This window comes from Cajanus cajan, chromosome 3 (genome assembly GCF_000230855.2).
Source record: "Cajanus cajan strain Asha chromosome 3, NIPB_CcT2T_4, whole genome shotgun sequence".
Lineage (NCBI taxonomy): Eukaryota > Viridiplantae > Streptophyta > Magnoliopsida > Fabales > Fabaceae > Cajanus > Cajanus cajan.
In genome coordinates, this window is record NC_138519.1 from 17,116,615 (window position 1) to 17,140,548 (window position 23,934).

The 23,934-nt window shown below is 32.4% G+C and overlaps 1 protein-coding gene and 1 long non-coding RNA gene across 4 annotated transcripts; one reads left to right on the forward strand and one right to left on the reverse strand.

Moving 5' to 3' along the window:
• The first annotated feature begins 479 nt into the window (after positions 1-479).
• LOC145955622 (uncharacterized) lies at positions 480-14,900 on the forward strand. Its single transcript, XR_014432285.1, has 3 exons — positions 480-649; positions 13,615-13,677; positions 14,277-14,900. It is a non-coding gene; the product is annotated as an uncharacterized LOC145955622 (long non-coding RNA).
• Positions 1,929-12,943, reverse strand: LOC109789891 (uncharacterized). 3 transcript variants are annotated; one of them, XM_083070591.1, is made up of 10 exons: positions 11,644-11,814; positions 11,253-11,312; positions 9,435-9,498; positions 4,015-4,925; positions 3,656-3,903; positions 3,371-3,574; positions 2,965-3,057; positions 2,774-2,878; positions 2,331-2,687; positions 1,929-2,150 (listed from the first exon to the last, which is right to left on the reverse strand). In XM_083070591.1, exons 4-10 carry the CDS (start codon positions 4,886-4,888, stop codon positions 2,100-2,102), a joined length of 1,932 nt encoding a protein of 643 aa, XP_082926717.1. In that variant the 5' UTR covers positions 4,889-4,925; positions 9,435-9,498; positions 11,253-11,312; positions 11,644-11,814; the 3' UTR covers positions 1,929-2,099. The 3 variants fall into 3 exon arrangements, with proteins under 3 accessions (XP_082926717.1, XP_082926716.1, XP_082926715.1); XM_083070590.1 differs by having other exon boundaries at positions 4,012-4,925; positions 11,644-11,810; XM_083070589.1 differs by lacking the exons at positions 1,929-2,150; positions 2,331-2,687; positions 2,774-2,878; ... (2 more) ...; positions 3,656-3,903; positions 4,015-4,925 and adding exons at positions 4,934-6,495; positions 6,587-9,136 and having other exon boundaries at positions 11,644-12,943.
• Positions 14,901-23,934: the final 9,034 nt, after the last annotated feature.

A 23,934-nucleotide genomic window follows, 5' to 3' on the forward strand; every position in this document is an offset into this window, starting at 1 on the left:
ATCTTTGGCTCATATAATCTTTTCTTTACTCTCTCGGGCTCTTATCTAAAGTCTCTAGCTTCTCATTTTCTTGGAAGAATATAATATCAAGGTAACATTCTCTTCTTATGTCTATTATTTCGTTATTGTTGGACGAATTTTGAAACCGGAACGGCCCGTTCTACAAGCAGAACAACCCGTTCTGCTTGTAGAACGGGCTGTTCTGTAAACAAAATAGCCCGTTCTGCATGCAGAACGGGCCGTGCTGCAAACAAAATAGCCCGTAAACTATGGAGTTCAAATAGTAAAGCTGTTTCAATAGCGGCCAAAATAGCAGCTTTTCGGGCGCTATTGACGGTGATTGTCTGTAAACTGTGACTTATTATATCATGAAAATCTTTAATTTTGAGGAGTTTAAAATAGTGGTCATCTCACTTCCTGCTATAGCATTTTCAGAGTTAGCCACTAAATGCTGCTATCTGGGATTGGTAACTATGATTTGAGCACAATGCAGGTGTTGTGTTGTAAGATTGTTGTGCTTGTTTTTTGGTTCGGGTTTTATGTGTCTAAACTCATTGAATTCCATGACTTGAACAACTTTGAGAGTGATCCTGAAGAGTTTGCCAGAATCTTCTACAAGGACATGGGCATTGAAGATCCTGAGGTTGGAGTAAGTAAATCCAATTATCACTAGTAACAAGTTAAAATAAAACTGGATATTTTGGAGCCGTGTCAAACTCCCTGCTCCCCAAGAAGAATTGATGACTGAAATTTTAACTTTTGCCAACTTTATGCTATTTTCCATGATCTTTCTTCTCAGGAACATAATAGGATTTAACATGTGGCAACTTTATGCTCGTTTGTATGATGACAAACTTATGTTGGTAATGGCATTTTGGTTGGGTTATAATAAGAAACAATTTTTTGTGCTAAAGTAGAAATTAAATTCTTGTTTTTATCCATGAAAGTTTCTCTCCCTCTCTCTCTTCTTAACATGCCCAAGCACAAGCACACAGACATGCTTGAACAATAAAACAGACTAAACTGTAAAATGCTTCTTTTAAGTTGCAGCCAGCTATTGGCTTTGCTATCAGAGAGCAACTTTATGAGGTAATTCATTTTATTGGTGTATCATATTCAGGAATTATAAATGCACTACAACATTTGTTATCTATGACAACAATAAAAAATCGTTGATGAAAGCCAAAAAACCGTTCCTAAAAGTTTAGGGAACGGTTTGGCAACGGTTTCTGAAGCGTGGATTTATCAACCGTTGCCTATTTCAATATGCAACGGTTTTTTGGCCTGTGCCCACGATGTCAAAAAAACCGTTACCTAAACTTCCAAGAACGGTTTTCATGATCTTCATTGGCAACGGTTTTTTTTTTATTTAAGGCAACACTATTAATTTTTAAAGAACGGTTTTAGAAATGTAGTCTATTTTTATAGGCAGCACTTTTATGACTGTTGCTAGTGACATCAGGGAACATTTTTTTAAGGTTGTTTATGAGATAATATAGGTAACAATTTAGACTAAATTTAAGCTACAATTTTGTAAATATTGTCTAAATAAACGCCCAACAGTTATTTTTATATTGACTTATAACATTGGTAATAACACACTATTATTTAAGCAATAATCTTCACCATATACTATTTTTAAATGGTTGCAAATGTAATATATATATATATGTGTATATATATATATATATATATATTAAATTTTACTTTATCCTGTGAAATCATATATATGTAATACATACCTATAATTATAATACAAATAGTATATTAAACAACTCATATTAATAAGAAGAACTATACATTATTTTGGATTGATAATCCTCTTGTACATCCTCTTCTTCAAGAAGACGTTTCTCATATGCTCAATAAAGAATTGATTTCACCCTCAAAAAATAATAAAACAAATTATAAAATGAAATCCAAACACATGTAAAATTCACTTGCATTAATTAGTTCCAAGTATATGACAATTCAAAATCATAAAAGTCTAAATAAAATCATCCAAAGGTGTCAAAGTTTACATAAAATTTCTAAATTTCAATATAAAGTGTCATCTAGTAATATTATGCATAGCTAGTCATCCATCCATGTAAGTAACATCATTCAGTCTCTTCATCATCATAAGGCTGATCTTCATTATCAAGTCTTTCCTGCACATAAATATATTTTTTCACTTAGAAAACTTTTATAATTAATCCCCCAATCAATGTCCAACAATTAACATGAGTTAAAGCTAGTTATACACAAGAAAACTTTCATAACTGGTTTGGTATATGCAAATGAAATGAATTAAAATATAATTTAGAACTTGACAAAGGCATAAATTACACCTTATCATGACCAGGACTATGGGTTGAGGCAGAAGAAGGAGGTGCTACACTATTGTCATTGCTTATAGCATTCTCCATTATATTATCCAAAGCTTGGTCATTCAATTCTGGATTGATTTCCTTTAGCAAGCATCTTATAAGACATTGTAATCCTTGAACTGTCTTAGCCATTGAACCTATCTCAACAGAATGTTGTTTCTTTAAAGCAACAATTTCTTCATTTTTCTTTAACATACTTGGTGTGATCGTTCTTCCCAGACATCGAACTCTACCGGGTTTTTCTTTGCCAAAGATTGATTGAAAAGCTTGTTCAGCAGATTCACTACTTGAGGATTGGATTGATTCTTGAAGTTTTGTCTAATTTATAAGAAAATAAACATTATAGTTAAAATACAATCAAGACATACTACTTTAAAAAATTGGTATTGAAATAGTAGACTTACAATCACAATTTGAGTATCTTTATCCACCTCTTTTCCTTTTCGACTCTGACGAGTCTCAATGAACATTTCAGCTTGAGAAACATCCTCTCCATTCTTCTTTTCTTGCTACATAAATTAGAGATTCAATAATAAGAAATGCACAAGAGGTACAAGAATTTATTGTTTTGCACATATAAACATAAATATAATACCAATTTTGCACGAATCCTTGCAAAGTTTGTAGGACCCATGCGGTGAATGTATTTCTGCTTTGCCCTATTGATAGCATTTTTCTGGCTTATATTCTGCATTGCATTGCATAGAATTTTTTTTTTAAGTTCAATAATAAAATGTAACATCAACCAAAAAATAGCAGCAAAAAAATAGTAGAAACAATGATCCAAAATAGCAGAAATACCATAATTAGTATTCAGAATCAACAACCATAAACAACTAGATACACCATTTGGAAAATTAATAACATAAAAAACTAGCATAAACAGCAACTATAAATACCAACTAGAATAGGAATCGAGACTAGTAACAGTAGCCTAGAGCAATAACAATGAAAACAGGTAGAAACAACAAAAAAAATATAAATATAATTATCTTAATTACTTGGACAATACTGTTTCTCCAATAAACCATCAAGTGTTTATACTGATTTTCAGGTATATGCTTTGGACGATGTTTCAGCCTTTCTGTCAAAGTTGAGTATTTCAAAAAATAGTTCCTCTTGATGTAGTTCTTGTAGCGTCTCCAAGCATCATTTATGCGAGCAAATATTGCTTTTTTTCCTTTCTCGGGAATAATGAATTTTTCCTGTAAAATAGAAATATAATTATCAACATTGATAAGTATTAACCATTTAGCAAATTAAATTTACTATCACTTTTCACATACATTAACAAAATCCCATATTTGTTCTCTTTCATCCATGGTCAAGCCTTTGAAGTTTGTATAAATTAAAGGGCAAAAGTTTGGATTCCTTGCCACAGTGCCTAAGAAATAACTCAAGTCGGATACTACTTTGTCTTTGGGTCCAATTGGTTCTCCATCATCATCTAAGGTAACTCCTTGACGTTCTTCGAATGATCTTGCATGTATTTTCAAACATCGTGTTGGCCCTCTTGTTTTTTTCTTACATGTACCTAGTTTATCATAATAGCCATGAAAGATAATAGCAAATATGGTTACAGATATATATAAAGAATAGCAAAATAGAATAGACTAAACAATTATATAACCATTTATCTTACTACTTTCGTCTTGTAGTGCATTTTCTTCTTCATGACCATTTTTTTCCATGAGTTCTTCATTTTCACTTGCATCTTGCTCCTCCTCTTCTGGACCAAACTCCACATTTTCTTGAAGGAACTGATCAATTAACATAGCTGGACACATCGAGACTTTTCTTGTCTTTTTTTGAGGGTTTTGGAGATTTTCACGTGAGTCATTATTTTCAGCTAGTACCATTTTCACAGACTGTCTTCCATGTGATCCACTATGTTCAGCCACTGACTTTCTTATGGGCTCATTTTCTTGCCTCTCATTACATTCAGCCATTGCCCTTTCTATGGGCTGCCTTCCATGTGACCCAGCATATTCAACTAGTTTCCTTTTGTTGGTTACCTCTATTGGAAATTTCTTTGGAACTTGAACTTGAGTTTTCTTGCCTTGTATGTTGGTTGCCTCTATTGGTAACTTCTTTGGAACTTGAATTTGTGTTTTCTTGCTTTGCATGTTGGCTACCTCTATTGATAACTTCATTGGATGTTTAATTTGTGTTTTCTTGCCTTGCACGTTGGCTGTCTCTTTTTGAAACTTTTTTTCACTTACATTCTTTCCTTCATCTTGATCACTTGTTGAATGGTTTGCAATGCTAAAAGTACCTTGATTGCGCCCTCTGATTTGGTTATCAAACCCTTTAGGTTTTGATGTAACTGCTGCAGTAGTTGGTGGCTTGTTTTTCTTGATATTAGTTCCTTGGACCTTAGTCATAACTCCTTTGCTTTGTTTAGTATTACCCAATACCTTTTCACGCTTAATTTGAAATCTCCTAAGTAATTCAGCACTTGATTTCACTTCACCTTCCAAATTGAAGATATCTTTCTCACGTTTGTCTGTAGTACTCATATTTTACTTTAAAATTCCTTCCTTCTGCGTTTTGTACCTACAAAATGAAAAATATAATTAGTGGATAGTACTCATGCTTGTTGTTCCAGATTACATGAGCTTTAGATCTCCAAATAGCATGGGGTTAATTTTGTTAGAAAGCTAAGACACTAAGCTGTTCATAATTAAAATTTGAGAATTTTATAGTTTGACATGCAGTACCAGTTTTTATTTTAAAACAAGTCAATCCTTGCTGTAACAGAGTACACATCCTCTCTTAGACACCAAAGAGTAACTATTGCATAACTTGAGCTCTAGGTCTCCAAATAGCATGGGGTTAATTTTGTTAGAAAGCTAAGACAATAAGATTTTCATAATTAAAATTTGAGAATTTTATAATTTGACATGCAGTACCAGTTTTTATTTTAAAACAAGTCAATCCTTGCTGTAACAGAGTACACATCCTCTCTTAGACACCAAAGAGTAACTATTGCATAACTTAAGCTCTAGGTCTCCAAATAGCATGGGGTTAATTTTGTTAGAAAGCTAAGACACTAAGCTTTTCATAATTAAAATTTGAGAATTTTATAGTTTGACATGCAGTACCAGTTTTTATTTTAAAACAAGTCAATCCTTGCTGTAACAGAGTACACATCCTCTCTTAGACACCAAAGAGTAACTATTGCATAACTTGAACTCTAGGTCTCCAAATAGCATGGGGTTAATTTTGTTAGAAAGCTAAGACACTAAGATTTTCATAATTAAAATTTTAGAATTTTATAGTTTGGCATGCTGTACCAGTTTTTATTTTGAAACAGATCAGTCCTTGCTGTAACAAAAGTCCATGAAGTCCAATAATTAGTCCTCTATGACTGTGTATCCATTAGTCCATGAAGTCCAACAATGTGTCATCAAAATCAGACTCTTCTTCATATTCTTCTTCTTGCATAACATGCAAAGGTTTCTCAATGATTGTTGCGGGTATATCTTCCCTAACCCAGTTAAATTCACCATCATCATTTGGTGCATTTACACCTCTTGGCTCCAACTGCTCACTCATGTTAAATACATCTCGTGGCATTGTTTTCATAACATAATGCCTATTTTCATTAAAAGGATCTTGGATATAAAAACATTGATGGACTTGAGAAGCTAGCACAAAAGGATCATCTTGATAACATCTTTTGTTGAAGTGTACACAAATAAGTCCATATTTGTCTTCTTCAACCTCAAACCAATCACACCTAAACAACACAAAATTGAAGTGGCCATAATAATCTAACTCAATGATATCAGTAATTGCTCCATAATAAGGGATAGATTCTATCTTGGGATTTTCATCCTTAGAGCTTGCAAAACTAGGAGTTAACGAAACCAATGTCACACCAGAATTTTGGGTTTTTCTTCTTGCATCTCGTTTCATAGTGTGGAATCTATATCCATTAATGAGGTAGCCTGAAAACCTCTTTGCAACAGTATTTGGTCCTCTTGACAATTCTTTGAGCTGAAATGATACATCATTTTTCATGGCCCGATTTCTAAACCATTCACTAAAATCTTGACTCTGCACTTTTGCCTTAGCCCACTTCCGTTTTTTAGTGTGACTATTAATACTATCATCATGCTCTCTACAATGACAACAATGTCATTTGTTAGTATAAAAATAAAATGAAATAATTTAGAGATAATCAATAGATGGAAAATGAGAACTTCTCGCACCGGATATAGACTTGAACTTCTTCACAATTGAATAAGATGTATCGATGGGCTTGGGCTGTAGATTGAAAGTCCAAAGCAAATGGTTCCCCATTTTTCTTCCCCCCTAAAGGACATCCAATACTTGTGAAGTAATCAGCTGCATCTACTTCACACAAATCACTGTTGTCATAATTTCGATTCTTTCTATTCAACCTTGTCTCCACATTTTTATGTAAATATCTTGAGCAAAGAGTCAATGCCTCTTCAGCCAAATACCCCTCAGCAATAGAACCTTCTGGCTGGCTTCTATTACGAACATAACTCTTGAGCTTACATAAATATCTTTCTATAGGATACATCCACCGAAATTGAACCGGGCCACCCAATTTAACCTCATTGGAAAGATGAATAGGTAAGTGAACCATTATATCAAAAAAGCTAGGAGGAAAAATCATCTCCAATTGACAAAGTATTTCTACAATCTCTGCTTGTAAGTAGTCTAGCTCATGGACTTGGATAACTTTTTGGCACAAAGAGCAAAAAAAACAACCAAGACGAATTAGAGGATGAGCCACTGCATTTGGCATTGTGCTTCTTATTGCTATCTGTAGTAAGTAATGTAGCATAAAATGTGCATCATGACTCTTATAACCAGATATTTTCCTTTCAGTAATGTGCACACATCTTGAAATGTTTGATGCACTACCATCTGGTAACTTACTGCCCTTGAAAACACCACAAAAAGTAGACTTCTCTTCTGAAGTCATTGAGAAACATGCTTTTACAAACTTTGCACGACCTCCACCAATATCAATTGGATGAAGATTCTTTCTAATGCCCATCTCTTGCAAATCATAACGAGCCTTAATATGATCCTTTGTCTTGCCCGCGATATCCAATAAAGTCCCAATAATATTATCAAAAAAGTTTTTTTCTATATGCATTACATCAAGATTATGACGTAATGGATTCTCAGCCCAATATGGCAACTCAAAAAAAATTGACTTCTTCTTCCATGGGCCATCAATTTTTTGTCTTTTGGTTTTCCCAAATAAATTGTTGAAATCTTTTAAGATTTCTAATATCTCCTCCCCTCTTAACAAACTTGGTGCAGATCTATGTTCTTGTTTTCCATTAAAAGCACTCTTATTAGCCCTCCAAACATGACCCATAGGTAGAAAGACACGATGATCCATATAACACATCTTTCGACTATGCTTCAAATAGATTGAAAAAGTGTTATAATTGCAACATGCACATGCCAACTTTCCTTTTGTGCTCCATCCAGACAACATAGCATACCCAGGGTAATCACTAATTGTCCATAAAAGAGCTGCATGCATTTGAAATGTTTGATTCCTTGAAGCATCATATGTCTCTACTCCTGATTCCCATAATTCCTTCAACTCCTCAATCAACGGTTGAAGATACACATCGATATTGTTTCCTGGAGACTAAGGTCCGGGAATCAGTAAAGACAACATCATATACTCAGATTTCATACACATCCATGGTGGAAAATTGTATACAACCATCATCACAGGCCATGTACTATGTGATAAGCTCATAGTCCTAAATGGATTAAATCCATCACTAGCCAAGCCAAGTCTTACATTACGAGTCTCGGAAGAAAACTCAGGATGAAGCTTATCAAAGTCATTCCACACCTGGCCATCAGCAGGATGTCTAAGCTTCCCATCCTTCGAGCGCTCTTCCTCATGCCACCTCATTGAGTTAGCTGTCTTTGAACACATAAACAACCTTTGAAGCCTTGGAATCAATGGAAAGTGTCTCAAAATTTTTGCTGGAACTTTGTGCTCATTTTTTCGTTGCTCAAGCTTACTGTCAACTTGGGGGAATTCTTTCCATCGTGAAGCTTCACAAAATCTACAAGAATTGTCATTCTCATAGTCTCCCCAATATAACATGCAATCATTTCGACATGCATGAATCTTTTTATAATCAAGGCCAAGGTCTCTAATCATGGACTTTGCTTTATTAAAAGTTTCAGGAATATTTAGATCAGGAATGGCTTCTTTGAGTAACTCCAAGAGAGCAGTGAATGATGCATTGCTCCACCCATGTAGACATTTCAACAAGTACATTCGAATTATGAAAGATAACGTAGAGAAATTTTTACATCCTGGGTAAAGTTCTTGTTTTGCCTCATCAATCAAATTGTAGAATTTTCTAGCATCTTTATTAAGACCTTTGTTAACTCCCTCTGTTTCTACCACATTTCTAAAAGTGTCATACAATAAGCAATCGATGTCATCACGTGAGTCCTCTTCATCTTCTATGTCTTTGTCAATTTCCATTGGCCTTGATATTCGTTCGCCATGGTGTACCCAAACATTGTAGCCTTCCACAAATCCAATAGCTATTAAATGATTATAAACCACATTTCTTTTTTCCCAACAACAATTTCCACACTTGGCACAGGGGCATAAAATCTCTTCTCCTTGAGGTCTTCCTTTACTATAGGCAAAGTCTAAGAATGACTCAACACCATTGATATAGTCTCTATTAAACCTTGGTAGTTTTGTCCACTTTTTATCCATCACTTTTAATCTAATCCAAATGATAAGTTCACATATTATAATAATCATAATGACATATTTCTTTAAGTAATTTAATTAATGTTATGCTACTGAAAGATTTAGAAAAGGGCTATATGAATTTTAAAATTAAATTCAAAATAAAAAACAACTTTCAAAGGAATAACATAAACATCACAATCAAGCCTAAAAATCATGTTTTAAAATGCAGTTTATATTCCATGGTAAAAAAAAAATACAACAAAATACTTTACAAAATTTAGCCAAATCAAATATATTACTTCTAAAATAATTAAATAACTTAAACTTACCAGGATTAAGACAAAGAACTTGACCTGATGAACAATTGTTATGTTATAATTTCCTCCGCAACACCTGTGACAAATAACAAAGCTTTTTTATTCACATATTAAATAAATATTATTCCTTCTAACTGGTATGAATAAAAAGGTTTTTAATTTTCTTTTATTTCTTATTGATAGGGAAGTAAGTATCATCCTAAGAGAGAAAACACTAATACTTTTCCATTGTTCCGATAACAGAATTTGCTTTCTTATTTTCCTATTCACTTTTAAGGTAATAATAAGGATAATAGGATTCAAATTCTATTTAAGTCTAATATGTTTTATTATTTATATTTAAATTCATAGGAAGTATATAAATGAAAAATGTGAAATATGACAACAAAACACAACCTCAAACAAGAAAGCACCAACTCAGGGTGGTTAGCAAGAAAGTTTGATCCATCTATAAAGTAAAACCACAAATTAAGCATATTTAGCAGATGAAGGAATAAAATCTTGACTTGATGACTTATTTAATATTTAAGTCTTAGCCTAATTTGAGTTAGGCTAAACTAGAGACAAGACAATTATAAAAACACACATATATAAAAGCTCAACATAGGCTCAATTACAAAACATAAAATTTGTCTAGGTATCAATCCATTTGCATATATAAAACAGCCTAATAATTATTCTACTACCATTTGTCTGTCCAATAAAATAAAAGAACCTTATAAATCTCTAATCTATCTATAAAATATGTTAAAACAGTATATTCCTAAAATTTCTTTAAAGACTATGTTAGTTGTAAAGGTTTCTTATGGTTCCGCCTTAGCCACCACCATAGTACGTGTATATCTTTTAAGGAAAAAAGCTTATGTTTAATCCAGATTTTTTTGTTTTAAGAACATCATACAAGTAGCATAGAAAAAAGACAAGAAAAAAAAATGATTACTAATTTTGTGAAAATCATAAAAGAAAATGCTCTTAATCATGGTTAGAAATCTGATGCATGGATGTTTATGTGATACAATCATGGAGCTGAATATTCAAGAACAAAACTCAAATTCATGTCACTTTTACTCAACTTATCAATTTCTATCAATTTGTCTTTCTCACTTAAATGCCATCACTAAAGAATTAATGTTATATTAGAAATTCAAAAAAAAATCTAACCACCAAACCTGTAACATATTAAAGTAAATCACCACATTGCCTACACCATTCTAATGTTAGAAATAGTCCCTAGGCCTAGTTTGATTGAACATTCAATTCTGTCTTGGTACCTTTTGACATAACAAGTTATAAACTTTATCACTGTACCTTCTTCATTCATTCATATATGTGCCAAATTGTTACATTCCTAACATAATTAATTTAAATGAAGACAATTTTTTTCTTTCATTTTACTAGCTACATCTAACAATCGAAGTATTAAAGTATTGGTAGATGGATTGTGTTTCTAAAATGATGAGAAGTGAATTGCAGGAAAATGTTGGGTTTGGAATTTAGTACTGGAAGTTCCATGGCATTGAATAAGTGCCCTATTGTGTTTGGTTTCTAATGTATAATAAGGAAGTGCATGTGTCTCATATTTGACAGATTAAGTATGCAGCAAAATCCAAATCAAACTTCCATTTGTCACAATATTAGTTCTCTCCACATCCACGTGTGTTCACGCCTTTTTCTCCATGTGCATAATGAACATACACTATTTTTCTCATGAAAGCTAACACAATAATAAATGGGGAATTTGAATTGTACAAGAAAAGGTTCGAATCGATGTGAAATCTAGAAAAGGAAGGTGTAATTGTGAGGTAGTATAATGAGACAAAAACAAATCACCTCTTCAGTGCAGCTCAAAAGGAAGGGCCCCTCACACCATAATACAAGATGTTGAATTTACTGTGATGTACATAAACAGTCAGAAATAATTAGTGATACATGAATTGCAAAAATGCTTGAAATTTGTGAAAATAGTTTTGAGGCCCTGGTTCCAATTTTTTCTTCACGCACCTACTCTAAACCCTCTCACATACCCAAACGGAACCCATAACCCATAATCGCAATGAACCCATAACCCATATAACCCATATAGCCATAGACCTATAATCTTACACACACGTACACTTGTGAACCCCATAACCCACACACTCAACGCACAACATCTACAGCCTCACGGAATGGAAGAGATAAAAATAACAGCAATCACACATGGAATGGAAGAGAATCATACCTGAGAGGTGCCCAAATAGCAAGCATAGAACAACTTGCTACACGTGATGAGAAAGATGAAGATAGGGAGCAACGTTTAGGAGACGAGAACACACAGAGAAGCAAGCATGCAAATTTTAGGGATTCTATTTTTTGGTTTTAGGAGACGAGAAATCCTTTGTTTCCCGCAAATTAATATTTTCATAATTAAAGGGACCATTTTAATAATAAAAATGGTTAATAATATATTTTGGGAACATTTTTTATTGTGTTGCATGATATAAAATAAGCAATAATTTATAAATTGTTGCCTAATATCAATTTTAAGAACGGTTTTTAAACTGTTGGGTAGAGAAGTGGCCACGATTAGAAATTTGTTGCTTGTTTCATATTTCAAGAACAGTTTTGTTAATATTGAAAAGAGAATAGTGCACGCTTTGATCAAGTGTTGCCTATATGTGCTTTTGGGAACGGTTTTATGATTGTTGTCAAACAAATTGCCAACAGTTTACAAAATTGTTGCCTATTCCATATTTCGAGAACACTTTTTTAGGCGTTGCCTAAAAACTCGTTGCCTAATATAAAAAATGTTGTAGTGATGGTACAGTTACAATAATATTTGTTTTTCAATTTCAGATTGCAATTCAAAGTGTGGTTTTAGCAAGAGAAAACAGAATGAGCAAGAAGGGTCGTCGAGAGGCTGAATATACTGAAAGTTCAATCATGTTCTAAACATGTGTAGCGGAAATAAAAAGATCTACTTTATGCTAAAACCACACATGATAATTAATAGGATATTTATGAAAGCCAATAAAGTTTACCCGGTTGAAGTCTGAAATTTAAAAAATTTCCTTCAAAACTATGAAGGTCCCACGTGTATCCACATCGAGACTAATCTTTGCTTGTCAACCTCTTGACTAAGCAATTTTCCAGCACAGGATATAAGAGAGAAAAGAACTAATTTTCTTATGGTTTCTCTGTGTGTGTTTCTCCACAGTGGAGCTGTATATTTATAAATATGTAAACATATCTATTCACTTAGCAACAGCCTCCATATCCTATCTTCTAAAAAATAGGAATTATCAAATATCCAAAAGAAATTAGCTTTTATCTTTTCTTATCAAAACCACTTTTGACTAGGTCAAAATTCAAATTGAATCTTTCAATTTGAAATTGAAAAACTGACGTGCTTTTCTATCTTAATAGAAACAAATACTATTTATATTTTGATGCTAGTCAAAATTAAATAAATAATATTTTATTTATAAGAAAAATAATTATTTGGTAAAATCAAATTCTTTAATTTAATTATCAAATAATAAATTTTCTTGAGCAAAGATTAGAACACTCGTTAGTGTGTGACCCTGTAGGTTCAAAACTAAACCGGTAGTAAATTAAATACATTAATTTACTAATCAAGGTTTGCGTCTAGCAACACTCCTTAACGTCCGGATAGTATGAAATAATATTTTCAAGAACCTTTTAGAAGATTAACATAAAATTTCCTTTATAGAGTCTGTTCAATAGTCATATCCCTATCTGCACTATTTATATGAGTAATTTAATAAATGAGATTTATTAATTTCTATCCAATAAAGACTATTACACATATATTGATCTATGTGGATTAATGATGTCCTATCTTCAATAATCCTACGATCAAGAACAATTTAGATTAAAATTAAAAAGAACTTGTTTTTCTCATTATTATAATCTCTATTATAAAAAAAGAAGTCTTTAATTTTAATCAAGGAATTTATCATATTAATTATTTCTCATAATCAATAAACATGAAAATAAAGTATAATCTTATTAATGCATATAAGATAAATTGGATCTTGGGCATACATCTTATTCTCAACATATACTCCTGTCAGGTTGTTTTTTATACATTTATGTCATGGTTCGCGTGGTGTGATAAATGCAATGTTATTAAATTCCATGTGAATATGTACGTTCCTAATCCGCTTTATTGTCAATGATATATTAACAGTAAAGGAGGCGCTGTAGCAGTGGACTTGGTTAAGTTATTTAGTCCAAAATCTAGTGTGGTCCGGTAAGTCTGTTTCATAAAATTTGAACACTCCTTTTTGCTCAAATTCAATAATTTAGTTCGGAACATTTATCATTGTCCAATCATCTTAGAGTACTGCTTAGTCATCGTGCCTTCGTAGCCCATGAAATTAAGTAATTCATAAATATTAGAATTCAGCTAGGAAAAGTGGATAAACGGTGACATAATATGACATTTTTTACCAGTTATTCACAAATTGAATCCTACTATTCAATTTGATTCGGCTACCTATCAATTTGTATCATAAGATGAATTTCAAATGACTTCGAATTTTATGGTACATGAATGAATAGGTGCAATTTCATATTATCGATATTAGTCACATGATTCAATGATTTACAATTTTTTATTTTACAAATTTAAATGCTCAATTCCCAAATTTCAGATGTCAATTTCCCAACTGCTAACAAATTTAAATGTTTTTCCTCAATCCTTAATAACTATCACCCAACTAATTCTGTGACTTCCTCTATCCTATAGAACAAGGTTTCTTTGGGCCAGGAACTAATTTGCAAGTTTTGTATTAACATCCCTGTTTAGATTATGTCACAGGCTTGGCTTATTTTTCTTGAATATAACAGGAAAAGAAAGGAGTGGGACGTATATGAACCTATTGTGGACCTACTATCCAACGAGGAAGTGCATGCCCTTGAAGCAAAAGAAGAGAGAAATTTCATATGAATTCTCACCATGGTCAGCCCCGCCTTATTGGAAAGGTATAGTTCAATGACAGCATGTATCCGAGGGTTAGAGTTCGAAATTCTTTATTACATACAATCTGTTTTGTAGGACTGGGAATCAATGATTTAGAATATTGTTATCGCTTGCTTTTAATGGTTGTAGAGTTTCTTATTTGTTCTCTGTGCCCCCAACAAAAGAAAAAAATATAGCATCATATTTGCATAATTTTCTGTAAAACTTAGATGTAGCAAGCAACAACAATCAGCCACTTCCCACTGAGTTAGAAATTTCAAAGAATATGATGTTTGGTTATGTCTATATGGGTAGTGCGTACAAGCTTAATACCTCCCTTCTTGGGCATAAAACGTAAGTTTATAGTTTTACTCATTTTGTAGTTTAGGATGCATAATAATTTGTAAGTTACTTTGATTACATATATGGTTGACATTTACCAACTCTTATCATTTGTATGTAATTTGATATATTAAAAACATATGAATTATCTAGTATTTTATTAATTTACAGGTTTTGTGCAGGGATCCTCCTAAAATAAGTCAAATATTTTAAAAAAAAATTAACTACTTTTAACATCGATCATGGCATGACCGATGTTAAAAGTTAGACTTTTAATATTGGTCAGTCTTAACTGATTTTAAAAGTGGGACTTTTAACATCGGTCAACGACCAATGTTAAAAGTCTCACTTTTTAAAATTGGCTCTTTTAAAATCGGTCGTAGAACCGATTTTAAAAGTCAAAAATGACTGATTTTAAAAGTGTTTTTTTCACTAGTGTAAATGAAAACAAATGTTAGCCAATATATATAGTTATAGTTTTAAAACATAATGAATAATTTTAGTTACCCTTGTAATTGACATTTAATTTCGTGGCTTGGTTTTCGATGTAGTGAACAAAACCACACCATGGTGTTTCCTTAGGAATGATTACCATTAACTGCCAATGGGACCTACATTGTATGACAAACAAATTAGTTATAAAATTACCATGATTAAAAATTAATTAAAAAACTAACCCGTCAATGTATGGAGCAATGTATATATCTCTTCCTGATTCACTCATCCATGTTTGCATATATTGTTGGATATGGACCTGAGTGTTTCCTGATTTTTGGATGGATTGAGGCTCAATAAATCTATATACTTGTGCTTGTGCTTGCTCCACACTCAATTTGTCCATGTAACTAACACAATTAATTATTATAAGTTAAATGTAACTATTGTAATTTTATACTCATAAAAGAAAATATCACTTACATGGCCCACGACTGTATGATAGATATATTATGGAGTTTCCCCCAACAATCTCTAATGTGTCGGACAAGGATATGTATAGTGGAACATCAGAGCTATCAACTCCAAAAACTCTAATGTCCCACAACAATTGAATTGGTTTCTTCTTCAATCGTGGTAATATGGTTAGAAGCCTAGATATGGGACCATCCTCAACTTCTGCGATATCAGCATCATCAACAATAGGTTCTCTCATGACCTCCTTACCACGATTGATAAAATCCAAAAGAAAGAATCAAGATTAGTTAAACAATAATAGAATTATAAGAATATAAAAGAGCAATAATAGAATTACCTTTGCCCGTGTTGAAAGCGGCATAACTAAACATTTTGGCCAAGCTAAGAATGTGCCGGTTGCCTGCCCCACTAGTTGAACCTCTGTATTGGGCAAAGGCACTGGAGTAGTAACATCTTGAACTTGGTCAATCACAACCCGTGTCCACTCTGGCTGTAGAGGGACACCATGGATGGTTAAGCCACCCTCAAATACTCGACTAATAGCCACTAACCATGGGAGGTTATCCTCAACATATAACTCACACTGGTTTGGTACATCAGTGTGAGTCTATTCCCTTGAGGGATCTGGAGCAGCACAACTCCCTTTAGTGCTGACTCGAACACCATCATGAGGAACTGTAGTCTGTTGCTGAGAACGATCCAAAAACTCAAATTCTATTCAAACTCTTCTCGAATGTTCTTCAATTTCTCTTCAAACTGCATCTCCATTCTCTGCATAGCCTCCTAACTGCAAGAGCCAACAATACTGCTCCCTGACGGTGGTGAACCAATGTAATATCGGTGACTCCAAGAACCACCAATACCACGCACACTCCCTGCGTGCTCTGGCCTTCCTATGGCCGTTGTGAGTATATCATCCCGATCATGGGGAACAAATAAGCCCTGGGTGGTTTGCTCAACTAAACCCTCCTGCAACATATTAACAATAAGTATACCCTAAACTACACTTATGAGTTGAATGAGTTGAAATGAAGAGTCTTAGTTTGTATATTTTTACTTACTATTTTATCATAAATGACCCTTGCAGACTCAGAAGTCATTTGCCCATCTGATTTTGTTCGAGCTGCTATCCACATCTCATAGCGGGGAGGTGGCTCCACACGGTCAGTAGACTCAACCCCTGATGCCTCTGCCCTAGCCTTCATCATTTTCTTTTTTTTTTAATTCATATCCCCCTCTTGACAATAGATGGGGTGCATCATTCTTGCTCTGTCATTCTTGGGCAGCTACTCTTTTGGCCTGCAATAATACAAATAAGAAAATGAGATTAATTAAAATATACCTTAAGTATTTGTGTCAATGTAAGAATTATCAATAACTAACCTGCCAAGAAGGGTCCAATCGAGTGGCACAAAATTGCATCCACTCCTCGTCAGTAATCTGGTACTACAGGGAGTCTCATTTTGTCGCTCTCCAAATACATACTCCCGTGTCAAGAAAGTCTTGAAGTCTCTCCACCTGGTGGCAAAGGCAGATAACATCTTCCTCCTCATGAGCTCGGTGTTGGGAATATCAAAATTTTGCTACCAAAATAACAACAAATAATAAATAACATATTTAAGTTATATAATATTGAAGGGATGTGCAAGTATATATCTGAATATCCTGCCACATGAGATTCTTGTTAGCCTCCTCAACATCATCTCATGATGTAATGATAATAGAAACATGACGTCGAGCTAGGACTCCCAAATAGCTCCTAAACTTTGCAGCATTTGGGCTTGACGCCTTGCTAGAACGAGGATCCACCTCAACCAGTGTCCTCTCCTTCGCAATGCGTCCAACTGTCAACCCAGACAATCGAGTGGCAGATCTCCCTTCCCTCTTTCCACTACCAGACCCCAAATCTGCCATAATCCTAAAAAAATTAAACTAAATTAAATTCTCCTTCTTTAATGCATCTGGAACGGCCCATTCTGCAACCAGAATGGGCCGTTCCAGATTAACAATTAACAAACATTAAATTCAAGTAGAATGGCCCGTTCTGGTTGTAGAACGGGTCGTTCCAGATGAACAATTAACGCAAAAGCTAAATGTAAGTCACGATTATTGAAACTAACCTCAAACGTCCAACCCTTGTAGACACCCAATTTCGTCCGGGGGCACACAAACAAGGAAATTTTTTCGTAGATAACGTTTAATTATCTACGGAATATTATCTACGGAATTTATTCCGTAGATAATGTTCAGTTATCTATGGAAATTTCCGTAGATAAATTCTGTAGGTAAAACATATTTTTATTATCTTTTCATTTTTATTTATTAGAAAATAATTAGAATATTTAATTTAACATCATTAAAAAAATAATCATTATAAAATTTATTCTTTTTTAGTATAATTATTTATTATAATACTTTTTAGTTACTGTATTGACCAAAAAATTATTTTTAATTAAAAATGTATTTTAGAATTTGTTAATTCATTATCATTCACTCACTTTATTAAAAAGTGATAAAATATAATTAATTTTTAATAAATTTAATAAAATAAAAATTTTAAAATATATATATCTAAAATCTGTAACAATTTCTTAAATACAAATATTTAATTAATTAATTTTAATATATACTAAATTTAATATTAGATAATTTATAAATATTTTAGTTATAATTTTTATTATCTTTTGATTTAATATTGGATTTCTTTTGATTATGAAAGATAGTAAATAAAATCTAAAATGTGTATGAGTTTGTTTGATAAAAATGTTTAATTAATTTTAATATATAATAAATTTAATATCAAAATATTTACCTGGATTTGAGTTATGATTTTTATAATCTTTTGATTTAATATTGGATTTTATTTATTATAAAACATAATAAATAAAATCTAAAATCTCTAGCAATTTCTTTGATATAAATATGTAATTAATTTTAACATATAATAAATTTAATATCAGAATATTTATTATAATTTTAATTATGATTTATATAATCTTTTGATTAAATATTAAATTTCTTTTGATTATAATATTTTCATTTTAATTTATTATAAAATTAATTAGAATATTTAATTTAGCATTATGAAAAAAAATAACCATTATAAGATTTAATTTATTTAATTTCATTATTTATTATGATACTTTTTAGTCACTATATTGACCAAAAAATTATTTTTAATAAAAATATATTTTAAAATTTTAATTAATTCATTATCATTCACTCACTTTATTAAAAAGTGATAAAATATAATTAATTTTCAATTAATTTAATAAAATAAAAACTTTAAAATATATGTCTAAAATCTGTAATAATTTCTTAAATACAAATATTTAATTAATTTTAATATATACTAAATTTAATATTATAAAATTTATTATGATTTAATATCAATAATAACATGTTTTATTCAAATTAAATTTTAAAATAAATGTTTATTTATTTATTTATTTTAAATAAACTGAGCAGAAACTAAAATTAAAAATAATGCTCATAAAGAATTAATTTATTTTTATTTTTATAACTTAGTCTTGTGATACACAAAATTTGTTTTGAACCTTCCTCTTACCCTAGCAGACCTCCTTCTCTTCTCTGTTAAACGGTTCAAACACTCCCTCGCCGGCCACCACACCTCCTTCTCCAATAAACCTTTCCAACAGTCCCTTGCCGGCCACCACACCTCCTTTTGTGTTAAATCATTCCAACAGTCCCTCGCCGGCCACCAACCTCCTTCTATTAGGTATTTTATGGCTTCTCTGCTCTATTTCTCGCTTTCATTCTTGCAATTCCTCAGTTTTTATACTTTTATTTATTTAAGCTTTCATTATGCTCTGTAAAAATAAGCTTCGTTCAACATTTGTAAAAATACCAGTTGCAGTGACCTTGCTATTCTCTCGTAGATCACCAATTATTTTGACATTTATTACTTTAGGGGGTGCTGAAAATGAAACAAGCATCATAGCCGAACATTTCTTGGTTACGGGAAAACAGGGATTCCGCGTCTGTATTCTCTTTTTTGCACTTTACTAAAGGTCATGGAAGCATCAAGTTAAAATATAAATTCCTTTATTCTAGACTTTTGATTTGTGCTTTTGCAAATTAGAATTGCATCTTTTACAGTGCTTTGTGGATGCTTCCTGCTTTTGTTTTGTTTAAAAATTTAATTTTTTTCCATCCCTCATTGCACTTACTAAGCTCTTTACTCTTGTTTCATTGTGGAAAATCTATGCAGAAGCTTTTTGTTAGTGTCAGCAGGTACATTTGAGTATACCTTGACCAAAGAGGACGTTGGTTGTTGTTTGGCTTTTGTGTACATTCCCATTAATTTTGAAAGATTAGCATCCAGACTTCCATCAGTGTATCTTTTCCAAATACTTGTGACTTGTTTCTATAATATATTCATTTGTATCTTTCAGGTCAGGAAGGAAAATCTATGTCAGTAATGTCTCCTGTTGTGAAACAAGGTACCTTGATGAGTATTAACAATATCTTCTGTTCTTTGGTTCTGTTTTCTGTCAGTTCCATTATATAATATTTTACTAGTATCTAGTGCCATTTTTTTGTATGTGGCACCGACATATTTTTATCATTATAATCTTTGAATGGTATTTGTTTTTGTCACATACCAATTTCTCATTCTTAGAGGTATAAGCCCATTCCTAGGCCTCCACCAAACAACCAAAGCTTTAAAGATAATTGACCTTTGACATTGTATGAAAGCTTGTCTACAGTTGTCAGGAGTTTGATCTTTGTTGATATTTAAGATTGAGTCAACATTATCATATCAAGGACAAATAACTTTCACATGAAGGTGCATGTGTATTGAATTTATAAAACCATCCTGAGACTCTACATAATATTTCAAGCCACTGGGAGAGTTTGAGTTATTCATCTTGCTTTGATCTCAGAGTATTGATACGCTTAATCATTCTATTATAAGGGATTTGTCTGTATTTTTCTCTTCCCTGCTCTTTGTGATTTATATTGACTGTTCTCAGTTCCATATCTCCCTTTCTGGAATTTTCTAATTTCATCCTATAAAAGAAGACTTCCATCTTTCACACTTTAAATTCTGAAAATAGTTTTTTATATATTTGATGCATCAGCATTCATTCTTCTAAGAATTTATATATACTTGCCTCACCTCTGCCTCATCTATTTATATATACTTGCAATAATTTATATACATTGTTCCTACAATTTATTAAGTTTTACTTTCAGGTGTAATGTGTTGATGAAGTTATACTGTGCATTCATGTTGATAAGTAACATAGGAGGGAGCCAATATTCAACAAAAATATATTGCTGAGAAGGTTTCTGATTTACTCAAGGTATTTATAGCCTTTTTATCATTGAGTTTTTATAATTGTTACTGTTAGAGTTTTACTATATGAGAACATATGAATATAATATGTTGGACAATAGTAATGAGTTATTATAATTGAGTTTTTATAATTGTTATTGAATATGAGTTCTAGGATTGAGCTGCCTTCACCTTGAATCATGGCTACTGGAAGAAAATTATTGTGATGCTTTGCTAGAGTTTACTGACTTGTTGAAGGAAAAAAATGTGAACCAAATTTTACGTAATTTCTTGATGAATATTTTGTTAATAATTTCTTTTTCACTGCCCGGAACTTCCTTACACTGTCTTCCAAAAGCAAGCCTTGGAGTTGTGTGCTAGGGTGAGTCTTTTTATCATTGCTCACATAAGTTTAATTTTGAAAAATAATGCTAGGCTGTGCTACTTTTTTTCATTCTCAGGTAAAATGCATTAAGTTCCATTTTGTTGTTTTATGTTTTAAATAAATAAACTAATGACAGTAGGAGCATAAGAAAGTGCTATTTTGCAACCCATCTTGAAATAATATACATGTAAAGGCTAATTGGCATTCCACCTTGCAGAAAGTTGTTGCAGCTTCTGGAGACATGAGGAATGCTCTATGTATATGCAGGTCAGTCATTTATTATTATTATTATGATTATTATTATTATTATTATCATCATAATAATAATAATTATTATTATTATTATTACTTATTGCACTTTATGCTCATGATAAAATAGTGCATTCAAGCTTAGTTGTCTTACGTGTTCATTTTATCTTATTTCATTCTATTGATAGAAAGGGTTGAAATGAAACTTTACTACAAGTACATAACCCTTGTTTTTGTTGAATGTAAAATTTAAGAGAGAATATTTAAACTTCAATTCGGAACCTATTAAGCCTCTTGCAGGGGGTTAGAACCTAGTGAGTTAGTCAAAATAATAACTACCCAATACAATTAAATGTATTTGATGAGAGGAAATGAATTAGGAAAAGATAAGTTAGTTAAGGGGTGTGATTGGATCAAGGTTTTGATTAGAGGAGAGTTCCCATGTATCGTGAATACTGGGTTACACTTTCTTTACATTCTTCATCGTTATCATTGTTCTTGCATTTTTTTTATACTTAGCTAGGGATTGAGAAAGTGCCAGTAGTAAGCTTCCTATTTCATTTCCCTAAATTGTATCATTCGTATTAGATTGTTGTCACAATTTGCTTTGTCAATTTAGCCAGCTTAAAATCCAGAAAAAAACAAGTTTAATAGTCTATTTCCTTTGCAAGAGTGCAATAGAGATGCTTGAAGTAGAAATTAGAGAATCTGCGTGCAATTTGAATACTTCATTGGAAGAGAAATCTCCTAATCTTGCTGCAGCTCCTGATTTTATCAAGAAACGAGAATTTGATGTTGTAAGTGTTCAAAAATCTGTTGCCCTGAAGATGATTATAATTTTTTGTGCGCACCTGCAGATAATTATAAAGTATTGCCCTGAAGTAAAATTGTGAACAATTTAAGGAAAGTTCCGTAGATAAGTTATCTATGGAAATTTCTGTAAATAACTTACCTACGAAAATTTCCGTAGATAGGCCTAAAGGCCAAATAAGGTGGTTTTAGTAGCCTGGAACGGGCTGTTCCAAAATCGAAACGGGCCATTCCGAACCTGGTACGGGCCGTTCCAATATCAGAACGGGCCGTTCCAACGTGACTAAAACACCTAAAGAATCCTAGGCTGGAACGGGTCATTCCAATACTAGAACTGGTATTTATTATTCTCAACTTTCTCTTCATTCTGCATTGTATTCATTTAGAACATATCCTTCTTGAAAAAAAGAATAAACGAGAATAAAAAGAGAAATCAACCTATATGCATTAGCCAGAAGTAATGGAAAGTGAGCCATGTATAAAGAGTTTAGGAAAAAGAAATCCACAATCATCAAGATCCTAACTCTTGCCCTAAAAGGATAAAGCCGTGTCATACAACCGTGAAATCCAAGCGGAATAGAACTTGAGGAGGAAGAATCCCTCAAACACTTAGTCAAAATGAATAGAGCTTTCTTGAAAGATGATTTTAACAAGAGAGAAGCATTGCTTGTTAAGAAGCTGCTAGAATGAAAACTCACAAAGGGAATTCTAGGCAAAAAAAAAAAATCAGTTAAGTCTCTTTAGGCTTATTATTAGTTTCACTTTCCAATAGAGGTTGATCCAGCAAATCAGTTAAGTCTTCAATTTCAGTTTTCCTTGTCTCTTGTTTGTTAGACTCATCAAATACCACATGGACAGATTCTTCTACAACTAGAGTTCTCTTATTATAAATTCTATAAGCTTTGCTATTTGTAGAGTATCCTAGAAAGATTGCCTCATCAGCCTTTGCATCAAATTTTCCAAGTTGCTCTTTCCCATTATTCAGCACAAAGCACTTACACCCAAACACTCTAAAATATAAAATGTTAGGCTTCCTTCCATTGTAAATTTCATAGGGTGTTTTCTTTAATATAGGTCGGATCAGAACTTTGTTTAACACATGACAAGCTGTGTCCTAGGTGCTGAGAAATTATGGTTTATACCATGTTCCTCATAGAATTTTTGAAACATTATGTTTTGAAATTCACCTCCATGGTCACTTCTTATAGAGGTAATGTTTGAACACTTTTCATTTTGAACAAGCTTGGCAAATTTTCTAAAGGCATTAAAAGCATCATTTTTGTTTGCAAGAAACATAACCCATGTGTATCTTGAGTAGTCATCAACAATCACTAAACCATAGTAGTTTCCACCTAAGCTCATGGTTCTTGAAGGACCAAACAAATCCATGTGAATTAATTGCAAAGGTCTAGTTGTGGAAATCTGATTTTTGCTTTTAAAGCTAGCCTTCACTTGCTTGCCCTTTTGACAAGCATCACATAGTTTGTCCTTACTAAACTTGAGATTAGGTAAACCAACCACTAATTCTTTCCTACTCAGTTTATTC